At 45.7% G+C, this 15,339-nt stretch overlaps 1 protein-coding gene across 1 annotated transcript; it reads left to right on the top strand.

The window, feature by feature from the left end:
* Window positions 1-1,383: 1,383 nt before the first annotated feature.
* On the top strand, window positions 1,384-7,283 carry LOC115324219 (nicotinamide N-methyltransferase-like). The gene is made up of 3 exons (XM_029984732.4): window positions 1,384-1,524; window positions 4,811-5,021; window positions 6,851-7,283. Exons 1-3 carry the CDS (start codon window positions 1,395-1,397, stop codon window positions 7,281-7,283), a joined length of 774 nt encoding a protein of 257 aa, XP_029840592.4. The 5' UTR covers window positions 1,384-1,394.
* The last annotated feature ends 8,056 nt before the right edge of the window (window positions 7,284-15,339 follow it).

A 15,339-nucleotide genomic window follows, 5' to 3' on the forward strand; every position in this document is an offset into this window, starting at 1 on the left:
GGAGCGCGTGGCCGAGGCGGTGGCTGGCGGGGGCGCGGCGAGCGCTCCGGGCAATTCCATTCTGCTTCGAGGGGAGGACGCTCACTCGGGGCTCAGCACTATCTGATAAGCGCGTTTCGCTTTATCTGAGCCCGAGTGAGCGCCCTCCCCTCGAAGCAGAATGGAATTGCCCGGAGCGCTCGCCGCGCCCCCGCCAGCCACCGCCTCGGCCACGCGCTCCCAGTGGGTCTTTCATATTGCCGGAGAGTGTACTCTCCTGGTACGTTAATTCATCACTTGGTATAGCACGGCGAAAATACATATAAATAACTGAAATAAACATGTTACCTCGACATTTGTTTCTTGAAAAAAAAAAATAAAGTCCCAAGCTTTCAGAAAATTGTAAAAATTGAGATATCAACCATAAAAAAAACATCGGGGTATTTTTGTTTTTTGTTCGATATTCGAACAGTTCACCTGTGAAAGGCAGTTTTCAAGATGCACACGCAAAAAACAAGCAACCATATATTTTAGGATAAACGTTAAACGTCAAAAGGTCGGAATTCTATTGCAGTGCGCGTAGTGGGTTTGGCTTCATTCCTTTACGTCAGTGTGCAATTTGGTTTGGAACATCCCTGAACACAGCGCGTGTATGCGGAGTGCAAGTTACTTGGCTTCTTGCACATGGGTTGCGATGATGTCAGAACGCCGAGTTCTTATTGGCTTATTGACAAATAAATAGGGGGTAGACGTCGAGGCATCTAACATTCGGGTCTACCCAGTATCCTTTCAATCAAAGCCAATCAGAGCTCGGCATCGTTCTGACGTCGCCACAACTTGGGCGCAAGGAGCAGGCGACGTGCTCTCCGCATACAGCAAGACGCGGCTGTGATGTCACGTCGCAGCGATGGCGCTGCTATTGGCTGAGCGCATGCGCAAACGCCACGTCTCGTGCGGGAACTCAGCGTTGTCCCACATCTCGTAGGCGCTTGTTCGGATACAGGGCGTTGACATTTGAAAAGAGCCGATGATGCACTACTTCGAGTCAGTCGTGTCGTCGTCGCCGTCAAAGGATGCGCGGTACCTCTTTTTGTTGTTGTTGTTGTCACAAATTTCTTTTGTTAAAGATTTAATTTCAGTCTTAATTGCATCTGCTCGGTTTTACTTTTAACGATATAAGCTAAATGTGTGTCTCGAAGCAGGAACTCCCTTTCAAAAGGCTCGTCATTGTTATGTATCAATATCTTAGTACAATTTCGTCATTGTTAGTTTCTTTGTTTGTTTGTTTTTACACATTTTTTACCGTTTATTCGCTTCTTTTCGTTTCCTCTGCAATTGTTTTATTAATCAGTTTATTTCTCAGGCCCTAAACAGGAATGGACCCTCAACGTTGTCTCGACGTAACCAAAACCTCCATGAGCAACGAGGAACTCCGAGAACGATACCTCCGGGACTTCCTGCCCCGAGACTTCAGGGAGATGCAACAAGCAACCGTTCACTTCCGCTTATTCTACCAGAGGGAGCTTCATTATATATTCAACTCTCGTAAGTACATAGAACTCGAGTTTACCCAGCAAATGAAAACGACTGTCGCCAATCATCAAGATTTATTTTCGCGCTACAAGTTTGAAATCATTATCTAATGGTATACGACATCTGTTTCATGCAAAACGACCTTTTAAGGCATGGCTCGCTTAGCTCAAGCATACCGTTGGTCGTTTTGCACATTTCACTAAGACGTGCACAATGTTTGTGCGAAGTTCATAATCGGGAATAGGTAATTCCATCACGCTAGGGCACGACAAACCCTTTCAATAAAGCTCTCTGCTGGCCTTGATTGGTGGTTTCCTCTTCTCCACTCGCCTCCTCTTGTGCCTTCGCTCGCTCCACTCCTCTAAAGTGGAAAGGGTTGAGGGCTTTGCGAGAGGAGCTTGCCCTGCTTTTTTAAACCTGCAAAGGGCTATAAAACGCGCTCTATGTTCTAAAGAGCGGAGAACTGTTAAGGCTCATTCACACTGCCCCATTTTCTTACGTTAAGTTACGTTTCAAAAAGGAAGTTTGACACGCGACATTCGTCACACGAATGTTTCAGTAACTTATACGTAACCTAACTTAACGTTAGAAAATGGGGCAGTGGGAATGAGCCTTTTGATTGCGAAGCACTTTGGGTACGGATAAAAATCTCCTCGTCTTTTGTGTTAGTTCGACCTTCTTGGTTGATCAGCCGTTCTTCAAAACTATTTGAAATCACTTGCGCTGGTTTGTCCTAACGACATCCTCATACTCACCGGTGATTTTAATTACCCTGATATTACAACGCCTGCTCTACCTGCTCGCATTCCGTTTGATTTGTTGTATTGTCTTCCCGCTCAGACCCGATGCTTTGTTGATATGCGCAATGCGTACTCACTTTCTCAAATGATTAACGCACCAACTCGCCAATCTGCCACAATGGACCGTTTTTCACAACAAATCCTGGGTGTGCTACAGCTGTTGAAATCCTTGAGCCCCTTAGCGACCATTTGTCTAGTCCTGTTCAATTAAGTATACCTGCTACAAAGATGAGTCATTTGGTTATGGCTGTATTCCGTTACCCACGAAGTGACCAACAAGCCCTCCTCCTTCCTTTATCGCGTTCCATGGCGACCTGTATCTGCATTACGCCGTTTGGAATTAAGATACGAATTGATAATTTTCCCCAAACTCTGTTCCAGTCCCAGACGAGATATCAACTCAAGTGCTCAAACTAACTAAACCAGTTTCCAGCACCCTTCTTTGTAGGTTATTCCAGCATCCTATATCGACTCAATGATGTACACTCTCGAGTGGAAATATGCAGGAATTTGTCAGATTCACAAAAGTTGCAACAAAAATTTTCTCAATAATTAAACGTCCATTTCTTTTACCAGTGTTACAAGCAAGCGGACGGAGCATGTATTTACTCAAAGTTCATCAACTATTTGGTTGATAACGGATTGCATTTTGTAACCCATCATGGCTACCCGAGGGCCATATATTGCGATACTCAACTTTTTAAACTTGTAACCGACGTCCACAAAGAACTTCACCTTTTTACAGAAACTCATGCCATTTCTTTTTTTACCTTTCAAACGCGTTTTATAAGGCTCCTCACCAACCTTTATTGTTAAAATCCGCTAGGTCCAACTTCAACTTCAACAGAATGTTTTTTTCTCAATCGCAGTCAAATCCGTAGTGCCGGAAGTAACCGAGTCGAGTCCTCTATTTTTCTTCGGTTATGTCAATGGCGTAAACCGTCTAACATTAGGGCAGCGATTAGGTCGCTGATGATTGTGCCCTGTATTCTAATAATAATTATTCCTGCGACTGTGTACAACTTGAAGCTGATTTACAACGTGTGTAATTTCGGTGTAAAAGGTGGCAAATGCGGATTACCGTATAAAACCCAATATACAGTCTTTGCCACCTAACAAACTCAATAGACTTTTGCTACAATCTTTCTGCTACAAACATTGGAGAAATACCAACTTACATGTAGGTGGGGTTCACTTATAAAGCATATAATAAAAAAGTTAGACAACTCATATTATATATCTAATAAAACACTTGGCTTTTTCTGCGACGCAACATCTTTCTCGCTTTCCAAGAAACAAAACTTTTAGCACACCACTCATTCTTCCGGCCTCAACTGGAGTACGCTTGATCCGTTTGGAATCCTGATAAACTATTCATAGAAGACATGTTAGAGGCCTTCCAAAATCGTACCGCAAGGTTTATTTACCACAAATATAGCTTTGCAGCGAGCGTCTCCGCGCTCAAAATCAGTCTTGGTCTCCCTAGGTCTCCCCTTCTAAAACACGCAGGTTGGTATTTTTCCTAACCATGTTACACAAGTATTACCACCACTTTCCTTTACAAAGTTAATTATACTGAACACCCGCACCTCACGTTGCGAATTGATATCGCTTTCAAACCTTCTGTTCTGCAATGTTCGCACGCCGCTGAGAGATCGTACAATCCCCTGGGCTAGACAAAGGCATTGTTTTCCATAGCACACGAATGATTCTCATAAAGGCATATTTGTATTTGGCATTATGTTCGCTTTTTCGTAAACCTTCTCGAAAATCTTAAAGGGGCGGTGCAACAGTTTTTGTATTTTCGGTAACTACCACCTTAAACTATTCTTTGACACTCATAACCTACGAAACACGCGTCTGCTCTATTTTTCCACAAAAAGACAGTCGCAGAAAAAAAAAAAAAATGCAGAGAAACGAACAGCGCTCAGCCTCTCAAATTGCAGCCCGGACAAACGGCCACGTGATCTGTTGCCTATTATATGCCGCGAATGTTTATTATGTCACGCGATGGGGTTTCCAAAGCACAACAAGAGTTGAGTTGCACACATTGTTAACGTTCGGCAATTTTCTTCAACGCAGTGATCGAGCCACCACGTAAATGCTAGTCAAGGCATCGATTGTGACGAGCCCAAACCGAATGCTCACGTAGATTCGGTATCCACTGCATGAGCCGCCTTGACATATCTTAACTGCGGGAATCAGAATGCCTCATGACTAAATCCCGTAGATTGCATTGTTGGCAACGCCAACAAGGCTATCCCAACCACTTCGTCATTAAGTTTTGCGAGGGTGATACCGAAAGAAAATTTCCACTCTTATACTTGAAATGAAACGTTGACATAGAAGCTTCTTGGCTAGTGGCGTTGCTTTTGATTATACCTGGGTCCCACTTGTGCCGGTAAGCTTGTTTAAAGGGAGAAACATTTCAGTTCAATATTGTTGCCGGTGCCTCTAAAATGATCACCTGCTTTACGATATCACTCCTTTTTACACAGCGGTGTCCGAGTCCTGGCGGACGCTTCTGGACGTTGGGTGTGGGCCCACCCCTGCCAACATCTTTCCGGCGACAAGAAAGATCCGTAGCATTGTCCTCAGTGACCTGGTACCAAGAAACCGAGAGGAAGTAGAGAAGTGGATTCAGAAGGCACCTGATGCTATGGACTGGTCCTTCATGAGCGAACCACTGGCCATCTTGGAGGGATACAAGTGAGAAGGGGTTTTCGCATATTTGTACACAAACAGTTGACCCGTGACGTGCATATTTGTTTGTCCTTAGTTCTTGGAAATAAGGCGTACCACATCGATTTACATGTAATTTGTTTCATTATTCTAATTGAGTAAGCAAGTGGCAAATAGGTCGACAGGCGCCAGTTATAGCCGCTCGCGCTTGTAGCCTCCTTTTTTTATTTTACTGAGATTGTTTATTCCTTGATATTGTGACTGCTCAGCGCTCCGGCGCTCTTCTCATTTGCTGAATTGAATCAAGAAAGTCGGAAGATTGGTGTTTCGAACGCGTCGCGGTGTACCACGCTATTAGAGATCTCTGAGGATAAACATCTCGTCTGATCTTGTGTAAAGACATAGCCTCCTGTAGCACGATGGATGGATGGATGGATACGGCTGGACTCCTTTAATCGGGCGGCTGCTTGCGCCACTCAGTCAAACATTTAAATTTCCGAATAAAAAGCAAGCAGCAAGATTATACCTTCTAACAGTAGATGCCTAAATTCTAAGTTAGTGGACCATGGTAAGTAGTTGCCTATGCACGCTATGCATGATCATTCTATTACCGTTCTCCACACCCGAAAGTTACAACCTGTGTGGCTGTGGCGCCGCTTCACAATGTCGCGCGTACACGCGGTGGTTCATTCGGTGCCATCTGAAAGCGCATCGAGCAAATGTCGAGGCGAAAAAAACAAAAAAAACAACAACAAAAACAACAACAACAAAGAAACACTCGACCTGTAAACGTGATCCGCAAAGAAACAAGGAACAAGCGGAGCGTTATGCTTAATATTGTCGATCCCTGACACTGACTGCTTTGTTTGCCTTCCAATTATCCTTTTGTCAAAATCGTTATCCGGTGATTCCGGTCACGCCCTACTGATTGCATTGTTTAGTCCCATTCGTATTTTGCGGAAACGTAAAGTGGTTCCGAGCTCATAAAACGTTAGGCATGGCTTACATTGTTCGCAATCTACTTTCTGATTCGTTCTTCAGCGTTGATGTCGGCCAATGTCGTAATCTCATTGGTGATAAAATGATCGGTAATCGCCAGGACCTGCGTTTGATGAGGGGTCGGTGACTATCGAGTCATTTCAATAATCGAGTTTTGGGGTTATCGCGTTTTGTCTTCGGGATCGACTGTGGATCGCGTCTCAATCATCGCAATCCGCGCTCACTTCGGAGAACTATTGTGCGGTGCGTGTACAGCCCCGAGAATGTGTGACTGGGCACGTTTCCTCGGGGTTTCAAGCGCTGGACACCACGTTCTCTCCACGCGCAGGCATTTCAAGGACTGTGGGAGTACTGCCGTTTCATCCGTTCAGATACTCAAAAGTTATGAACGTGTCTGGGATTATTTTTAGTAACTATACCGTGCCTGGGGTGTGTCTCCGAATGATGTGTTTAACGGGTCCTCAAATGTAGTCCTGAGATCCTCCTGATGATCTGAACAAAGTGTCATGCTGCGGCCCGTCGCGAGCCTGGTGGTGTCAAAGCAGCAGGGTGAGTGGGGAAGATTCCCCTTCTGCTGTGTGTCGCTCTATTGCCAGACAGTCGAATGAAACCAAAGCAGAGTCGAGTTGAGGCACTGCGCCTACAGCTACGCTTGCGTACACTCGCCTTTCTAGACAGCATTTTTACAACTAGCCGCCAGGGGGGAGACATTCGATAGCATGACACACAGGTCCCTGCGACGTAGTGTGTTGCCACACTGGAACCACTTTCTATCCACGGGCTGGATAGGACAATAGACACGCCGGTTGAAAACGTGTTCTAGGGACTTTGCTTAAACCAACAACTGCTTCATGCAGGGACGCAAAAATAGGAGCCATGGACATCGAAGAAAGAACACGCGGGGCGGTCAAGAAAGTCATTCCCTGCGACGTCCTGCACCAGAACGTCCTTCCCAAAGGACACGAGGAAGCCTTCGACGTCGTCCTATCGAGCCTTTGCCTCCAGTGTGCCTGTCGAGACAAAACCACCTATCAAAAAATCAACCGGAACGTCTCAAGCCTGATCCGCAAGGGAGGGCACCTGATACTGTGCGGCACTGCCGGACAGAGTGACTACACTTTTGGCAACGTTACGTTCCCCGACCTTTGCGTTTCTAAAGCCATGGTGGAGGATGCACTAATCAGGTCGGGGCTTGAGATCATACGCTGGAGCTCCCTTGACAGCCCGATCTCCTCTGCGAGCCAGAACAGATGGGACTTCGCGTACGTCGTCCTAGCCGAAAAGCTTTGAAGAACCGTGAAGTGGAAGCTGGTAGCGGTAAACTGAGGAGGAAAAGAAAAGCACCCCTCCCACAAAGCTCTTTGCATGCCCTGATTGGTGTCTTCCCCCTCTCTAGGTGCCTCCTCTTTTGCGTTCCTAAGTAACAACACTGAATTTTTGACGTCGCTTAAATAATGTCAAAGCGAGATTGAACTCGAGTTTCATCCGAACACTGACGCAGCACTCGTGTCGACTCTGCGCGTTGACCTTCTTTAGGTGACGTCGGCAATTCGGCACTACGGCTTTGTTGTCAAGGAGGCGTTGCTTGGCTAAAGTAGGAGTCGAGAGTTTTGTGGGAGGAGATAGTTCACGGGTTAGCCACGGGACGCATCGTGATCGGAAGCGGTTTTTGTCTTCACTGGTGCCTTTAAATGTTATAGCATGTCTTGCGGCGTTCACGGAGTACGGAAACTCCTAAGCTTTGTATCAGAACCGAGTTTCGGCGCAGCTGTCGCGCTCCAACTCATCTCCAATATAGCGCTACACTGTGCGGTCGAAGCGAAGCGCGAACAGTGTACAATTGCTTCTAATGCGATCTCTTCAATCCACATCTTTTGTCTGTGGCGACACGGGTTTGTTTTCATTAAAGTTCTTTCCTTCGTTCAGAGCGGTGCGGGACTTGCCCTTCGCCGTCTCGTCTCTCTCGCCTCGAAACACATCGAAGTCGAGTGTCACGATTAGCCTCTTAGTCGTAGGGTTCTAAACAACAGCACCAGCGCAACCGAAGCGAGCAAACAAGCCGGCAATGTTTGGCGTACTGGATAGCGGCTACTTGATAGAAATAAAAAAAAAATGAAAGCCGTTTGCAATTTCCTGTAACGCCGGATTAGAGCGCAGCTCTTGAGGAGGAGGATGGAGGCGCACTGAGGAATAGGTGACTCCTTGAGGTCACGTGACCTCAGGGGGCTCGTGTGACGTCAGGGGGATCACGTGACCTCGAGGGTCGCGTGACCTCGGGGGGGTCACGTGACCTCAGGAGGGTAACGGGACCCCAGGAGGGTAACGTGACCTCGGGGGTCACGTGACATCAGGGGGCCACGTGACATCAGGGGGCCACGTGACATCAGGGGGCCACGTGACATCAGGGGGCCACGTGACATCAGGGGGCCACGTGACATCAGGGGGCCACGTGACATCAGGGGGCCACGTGACATCAGGGGGCCACGTGACATCAGGGGGCCACGTGACATCAGGGGGCCACGTGACATCAGGGGGCCACGTGACATCAGGGGGTCACGTGACATCAGGGGGTCACGTGACATCAGGGGGTCACGTGACATCAGGGGGTCACGTGACATCAGGGGGTCACGTGACATCAGGGGGTCACGTGACATCAGGGGGTCACGTGACCTCGCGGTTACGCCGACGGCAACGCCGACGCCGCTCAAGCCGGAAACGGGCCCCTAAGAGCTGCGCTCTAGAAAAAGAACAGAGAAAATAGCGCATTTTCTGTTGGGTCCGAACTCGTCGATGCCCAGAACTCTCACCCGTGCGTACCCACCGTATCCGTGGCAACGCGGAACCGGATTCCAGACAAACATTTCAGAAGTTTTCGAATACATCTGCGAGTAATAAAATATCTTGTAAGGGATACAGGCCAGAGTAATGTTTTAGTGTTTTGCAATATTTTGTTATAAACGGTTAATTCCCTCTTGTATTCTTCGTCTTTTATTTTATCTCCCGTCTTCTTACTTATAAATTTATCGTTTCAAGAACATTCCGTTTCATCATATCTTTCAAAAGTATCTATGTAATCGTATTGAAATTCACTTTTTCGTAACAAGATGTCGTCATTGATTATTTGGAGGCCTCTCTTAACTGTGCCTTAGCTAGGTTTGAAATGAGTTCATTGAGATTTTTGTTCATAAATTTAAAGCTATCATAAAATCTTAGTTCAATTAATTTTTTATCAATAATTTTTGCATTTTTTAATGTCATAATTTTCTTCGCTCTTTGGAAAGAGCTTTCAATTTGGTTTGTCATATCATAGGTTTTTTAATGCGAAAGCATTAACGGGGGGGTCCCATGAAGCGCAGCCGGCGTTGGCTGTGACCGCGAAAAACAGGCACCTAAAAAAACGGCAGCTAAAATGGCTGCGACGCGTCATATCAGGTGCTTCGTCGCGGAAGTCGGCGGAACGCTCAAGGTCAAAGCGGTCGCGCACCGCAAATAAAACACAAAGAAAAGCACAGCAAGGCAGATCCATCGTCGCGGAAGGCGCGGAGCCGGCGGGGTTTTCTGCGCCTGCGCAGTGGGGAACCGTGATGTCACCGTCGGAGCCCCGTGCGGGATAGGAAGACATGGAGCTGTGCTTCTAAGAATGCGCTGCGTGTAGGAATGCGAAATCATTCCTACACATAAACAGTCTAAAGTGCTCTCCTAAAATGTTCTTTTGAAATATATGACAGTTCTATCCAGATTAGTTCTGAAAGCAAACTGGAATAAACGTTGAGGCATGATAATTTGCGTTACAACTGTTACAGGTCGGGCCACTATATTTTCCAGTCCATTGATTGTGATCGTAAACCTGTATCTTCAGGAGCTGTCATTAGATTAGTATTTTTCAGTTGTCTTTGCAGAAACAGTGCAACAGTGGGGACACCAGAACAAGGTGCCTCTTCAGCAAGTCATCACTAACATGTCAACAGTCCCGTCACAAAAGATCAACGACTCCCAAAAAGCTGTGGGGCTCCGGGGTTTTGAGGATTTTTAATCTTCATCAGCCCAAGTACTTCTGCTCTACGAGCACTCTCAACTGCAAAATAAAAATAATAAAGACTATCTGGCTTTGTTTTTGTGCATTCCTATGACAACGGTACTGCTTGCGAGTGGTACCACTAGCAAGTGGTTCCACAAATTGTACCACTTGCAAACATTTTCACTTGGGTTAAGCAGGCTGTAACCACAACAACATCCGTCCAAAAAGGAGCGCTAATAATACCGAGAAAAATGGTGCACGTTCTAGCGCTATAGTTAACATTTGGCGCAGTGTTCCACTCACGCGGCCGGTCTGTTGAAGACGAGAAGCGAAACGTCTAAACAAAGTTCAAGACTGAGTTTAGATATTACTTTCGACAGATTGCTATTCGTGTCTAGCAGGGATGGGCAAAATACATGCAAATATGTATCGAAATAAAAATACAAAATACTTCGTCAAAAATATATTTAATTACAAATCTAATTACATTTCCAAAAAATCATTTAAGTACAAGATACAAATAAAACCAAATGTATTTGGTCTCGTCAAAATACTTTTCCAAATACATACCTCAAAATTTGCGTCAGCGGCATTCAGGACGACTGCAACGGGTTTCTGGCTATCTAATTTTAATTTTGAATCGCACACTCGGGAGTTAGTGTGCGAGGCTCTGGTAACGCAAAAGAAATATAATCACAAAAACAAAATGTAATCAGCTTGGACGTAATAGGTAAGAACAGTACAGAGCTTCAAGTAGCTTTTTTTTTTGTCGATTATATTTTGGTATAGACCAACAAAGAGCCGAGACGACCAAGACGCGCAGCACTAGTTAGAATTTTTTTATTGTTGCAACTCACACCAGTTACGAAAATCTGGACGACCCGCGCATTTAGAATGTTCCAGGCAAAAATATGGATGGAAATCAGGCTGCAAAGCATCACAAGTTGTCACAGGCACTTATTTAGCCAGTCTGCCTGTGAACGTCGATTTCGTCACTATTCTTGCCCTGGACTAGCACCGTAATCACTAAGTCACTAAACGCTTGTGCTTGATTGAGAGACACTGCATTCGGTGCAAAACGTAGTTTTCTTTCTGCTCTGGACATTGACAATAAATTTGAGGGATGTATTTTCGCCCACAAAATTGTATTTAATTACAATTGTATTTGAAATACTCACGTTTTAGTATCTAAATACACACGTTAAATACATTACCCAATTTGTAATTAAATACGAATGCAAAATACACAAAGTATTTGAAATACTGGAAAGTACTTCAAATACGTATTTAAAATACTTGTATTTGAAATACTGCCCATCCCTGGTGTCTAGTATTACAGATGTTTTAGGAGCAGGCATTGAGCTCCATGAATTTACGATAGAGCCATTCCCTGGCTTGTCAAATGGTTGGCATGCACTTTTCTCTCATAGAATAGCTTTTTAAAACGTCGTTATTTTATTTTATCGTTGAAAAATGTTACATAGGGCGGAAAATATTTTACAATTATAAAAATATTAATTTCGATGAGGAAAAGCATGTAAATTGACAGCTGATGGACGCTGTGCAAAACCAAAACTTAATTTAAAAAAAAAATCTTATATAGAGTTGCACTCTTCCCTATGTGTACTCGTGGATGAGTGTTTGATGAGCGTGTTTCATTCCACTCATACAATAAAAAGATGGTACAAATTGTTTTGGGGGGTAACTTTTGTTAACTTATTTAGAATTAAAACCTTTGCGATGCATTTTCGTACGTTACGCAATATTTCAAGCAAATATTGTTTATTTGAAGATGAACAGTGTATTTGTGTATTTCATACGCCTTTCATGATGTATGGCTTGATGTATGGCTTGGTAGTTGCGGAGTTCTTTTCATTTTCATTTTAGCGCGATCTTCATAAACTGAAACCTGCCATCTGGTCGCTAAACTTGTCGAACACAAATTTGGGGCCGAAGTTTGCAGGGCGTGCTGATTGGACTCCCGCGATGATGGCCTCCGCGGGACGAGATGTCAATCCACGGCCGGCGTTTGTCAATCATTCGCACTATCTTGGCTCTCAAATTCCAGCGGGAATGTGAAACCACATAGAGGATATGGTGAAACACAACGTCGTAGCGAGCTTCATCGGAGCGCGCGCGAGCAACACCGTGGGGCCAGCCGATTGAACGGCTGCACTGATGACGTCTCGCCCGAGTGTCCCTGGATCCCTACGCCGCATTAGAGTCAATGAAGCGTAGATTGTCCCTAGGAGGGCGGTAAATACTCTGAACTTTCTCGTCGCAAGATCGTCGTTTGTGAAAGTCATTGGTGACGACAAAGTGACGTTTCACAACTTTGGGAAGGAGTTATTTGAGGCTAAAATTTTCGCTTCGGAATTGACGCAAAGATTGAACTTAGTGATGTTGTGGAGCCGTGCGCTGTGTACGCGGGTTTAGAGCTCATCTTCCGCCACTTTCAACAACGCCACCGGGGTCACCCACAGGCGGTGTGTGTAGAGACGTCGGTAATGTCTAAGAGATGAGGGGGCGACGGGGGTTTAAAAAAAAAAACAAAAAAAAAAAAAAACGAAGAAAGGGAAATAAAAAAATTGAAAGACGTTTACAAATCTTTGTGATGCGAAATTAGAGCTCAACTTTGGGGAGGAATAGGGAAGGGTACGGAGAGGAGGGTATGGCCCTCCTCCTCCCCTCTTCCTCTCGTCCTTTCTTCTCCTTTTCCCATTCAGTTTCCCCGCAAAATTTAGCGGAAAAACTGAATGGGAAATCGTCATGTGATGGCAAATGCCATCACATGACAGTCTAGCGGGGAAGTGAATTGGTGAAGTCACGTAGCGGGGAATTGAATTGGTGTTGATTTCATGTGACGTCAATTTTCCCGCTAGATTTAGAGGGCCGGTTACGCCGTCGGCGACGCCGACGCCGTGAAACCCGGAAACGGGCGCCGAAGAGCTGAGCTCTAAAGAAGGGTACGACCACCACACGCAAACAAACACACACACACACATATGCACAAACAAATAGGAGTCTCAGGAAGGGCCGTAGAAATTGTTCGGGAGAGAGAGAGAGAGAGGAGGTGATGGTGGTGAAAAAGGGAGATATTCCTTTCCCCGAATATTTCATTATAACTCTCTGAAATGCCATGGTGGTTGGGGAATGGGGCGATACCCTCCCCCCCCCCCTTACACCTTTCTGCCCCTTGCCCCCCCCTTTCGACACCACTGGGGGGGGGGGGTAAATCGTTCCCCTCCCCATCCCCCTGTTTCGACTATCCTGCTTAGAGGCGTTCCAATGAGCAATGCCGAGGAACAGCACAGCCTGCAATTTTCGAAATAACGGCTCAAGAGATTCTGGAATTAAAACGGTTCGCGTTCCACGAACTCAAGAATGGCCATGACAGACTTTCAGGCGAAAGACTTGTGCCAGGGCTCGTAGTGTGCGGGCGCGTTTAGTGACGTCCTTTTATAGTTCATGCCTTTGACGTCAGAGTCAGGATTATCAATTGTGAACGACAAATTTGATGGTGCAGTGTTCAAATCGACGGCGACAAGTTTGTTGTACTCGCGTTCTTGAAGCATCACCGCCAATATTGACAACCTGACATTACTTTTCTTCCCTTATTTCTGTTGATGAACACATACTTAATCCCAGTTTGACTAATCTTCGAATGACTACCATAAAATGATTTTATCCCGCCGATGAATGGACAACAGCCCGGAGGCGAAATTCGCCCGAAAGTGGGCAACGCTAGTCGGCTGGTTGTGACCTAGCCACGTCGGGCTACACTTTAGTCAGCCGAGCTAAATAAAAAGAACGGCAGGGACGTTTGTTAGTAAATTCTGCTTTATCGGCGGAAATAAGAACGATATCAGACTGTCAACTTCGACGGTGTTGATTCTAAAATGCAATTCCCAAACCTCCATCATGTTTTTTAGAGACCATCAAACATGTCGGTCGCAGCTGAAAATCTCTGTCGTGACGTCACACGTATGAGCCACGGCGTGGCCAAGGCCACCGTGACCACGGCCGTTTCTGCGCGCTCTCTCGTGCTGCTCTCGTTCGGCGCCTAGGGAGTGCTAGGGATGTTTCGTCCCTTCAATGAAAAACATCACGAAGACAAACGGATCTGCGGGTTCGTAAGAAAAGAAAACTTCGCGGCAATCTTTCGGCTCCTCCCCCCCCCACTATGTCATGACACAGAGAATTTTTGGGTTTGACAAGTTTAGCGACCCTGGCTTACACGTATGCAGTTCATTTCATTCCAGAAATTTCAATGTTTACGAGAATCACTGGCCTGCGTGTGTTAGGTCACAGCCCAGCACGCGCATGTTCATCATTTTGGAGGCGAGCAAAGTAGGCCCTTTTTCTTTCTTTATTGCACAGTACGCACCACAAGAACGAACGCTAAAAATAGCACCGACCAGAAGCGCTTTTCTGGGATGGTCTATAGATATTTTGCTAACTTACGTAAGCACCAGGGAGCATCTACATGCTAAAAGAGTAGTTCCGCATTCTGGTGTCTGCAACAGTAAACTTTCTAAAGAAATTTTAAAACAAATGGCACGTTTCGTGAAGGATAAAACGAGCGTGTAGGGCGCCTGTATCCACATTTCGAACATTCTCCGTGGTGTTTGGGTAATTTGTCAAAAAACGTATTGCTTGACTTGTCGACATTTCTTCGCCAGAGTAACTGCCAGCTTCTGATGGAAGGAGAAAAGATTTGCTAGCGATGTCACAAAACTAGCGAGTCGCGGCTTGAGCGTACCGCGTTGCAAAAACGGTTTTCTCGAAATCCAGATTTCTTTTCTTTTGATACTTTGTGCAGGTAGATATTATTATCAACTTCAAATGGCCCGAACGCCCAGGTTTTCTCGCCGTTAGACGCGAGAAAAGCGGGCGCGAGCGTACCTGATTGCCGGCCGCGCGCCTCGCTGCACACAAGTGACGTCACGCTTGGGCGGCGGGGAAAACTAGGGACAAACTAGAGAGGAAAAGGTTTCGGTTTCGGCTGGGAACAAAATATCACTTTTTTAATTAACTGGAATGAATCTGGGGGAACGAGACATTATTTCGGAACAAAAAGCCATCCGGATTCAGATGATGCCTTTTAATTAGGTAGCTCAAAACATCGCCGGAGTGCCCTTCAAGGAAACAAAAGTTTCCCTCGCAATCTTGGTTCCACAGGGCTCTTTATATATATAGCAACCAGACATGTACGTAACGCGTTACTAGTAACGAGTCACTTCTATCTCGCTACCTTTTTCGGTAACGAGTAACGTATTTAGTTACTTTTTTTAGAAAAGGAACGAGTGTATAGTACTTAGTTACCTT

Source organism: Ixodes scapularis, unplaced genomic scaffold, assembly GCF_016920785.2.
Source record: "Ixodes scapularis isolate PalLabHiFi unplaced genomic scaffold, ASM1692078v2 PGA_scaffold4__175_contigs__length_147842914, whole genome shotgun sequence".
Taxonomy (NCBI): domain Eukaryota; kingdom Metazoa; phylum Arthropoda; class Arachnida; order Ixodida; family Ixodidae; genus Ixodes; species Ixodes scapularis.

Bases quoted from the DNA above. Each gene is read 5' to 3' on its own strand.
- LOC115324219 (XM_029984732.4), top strand. From the start codon at position 1,395: ATGAGCAACGAGGAACTCCGAGAACGATACCTCCGGGACTTCCTGCCC. The intron at 1,525-4,810 runs GTAAGTACATAG...CTTTTTACACAG, and splicing joins TCATTATATATTCAACTCTC to CGGTGTCCGAGTCCTGGCGG. The intron at 5,022-6,850 runs GTGAGAAGGGGT...TGCTTCATGCAG, and splicing joins GCCATCTTGGAGGGATACAA to GGACGCAAAAATAGGAGCCA.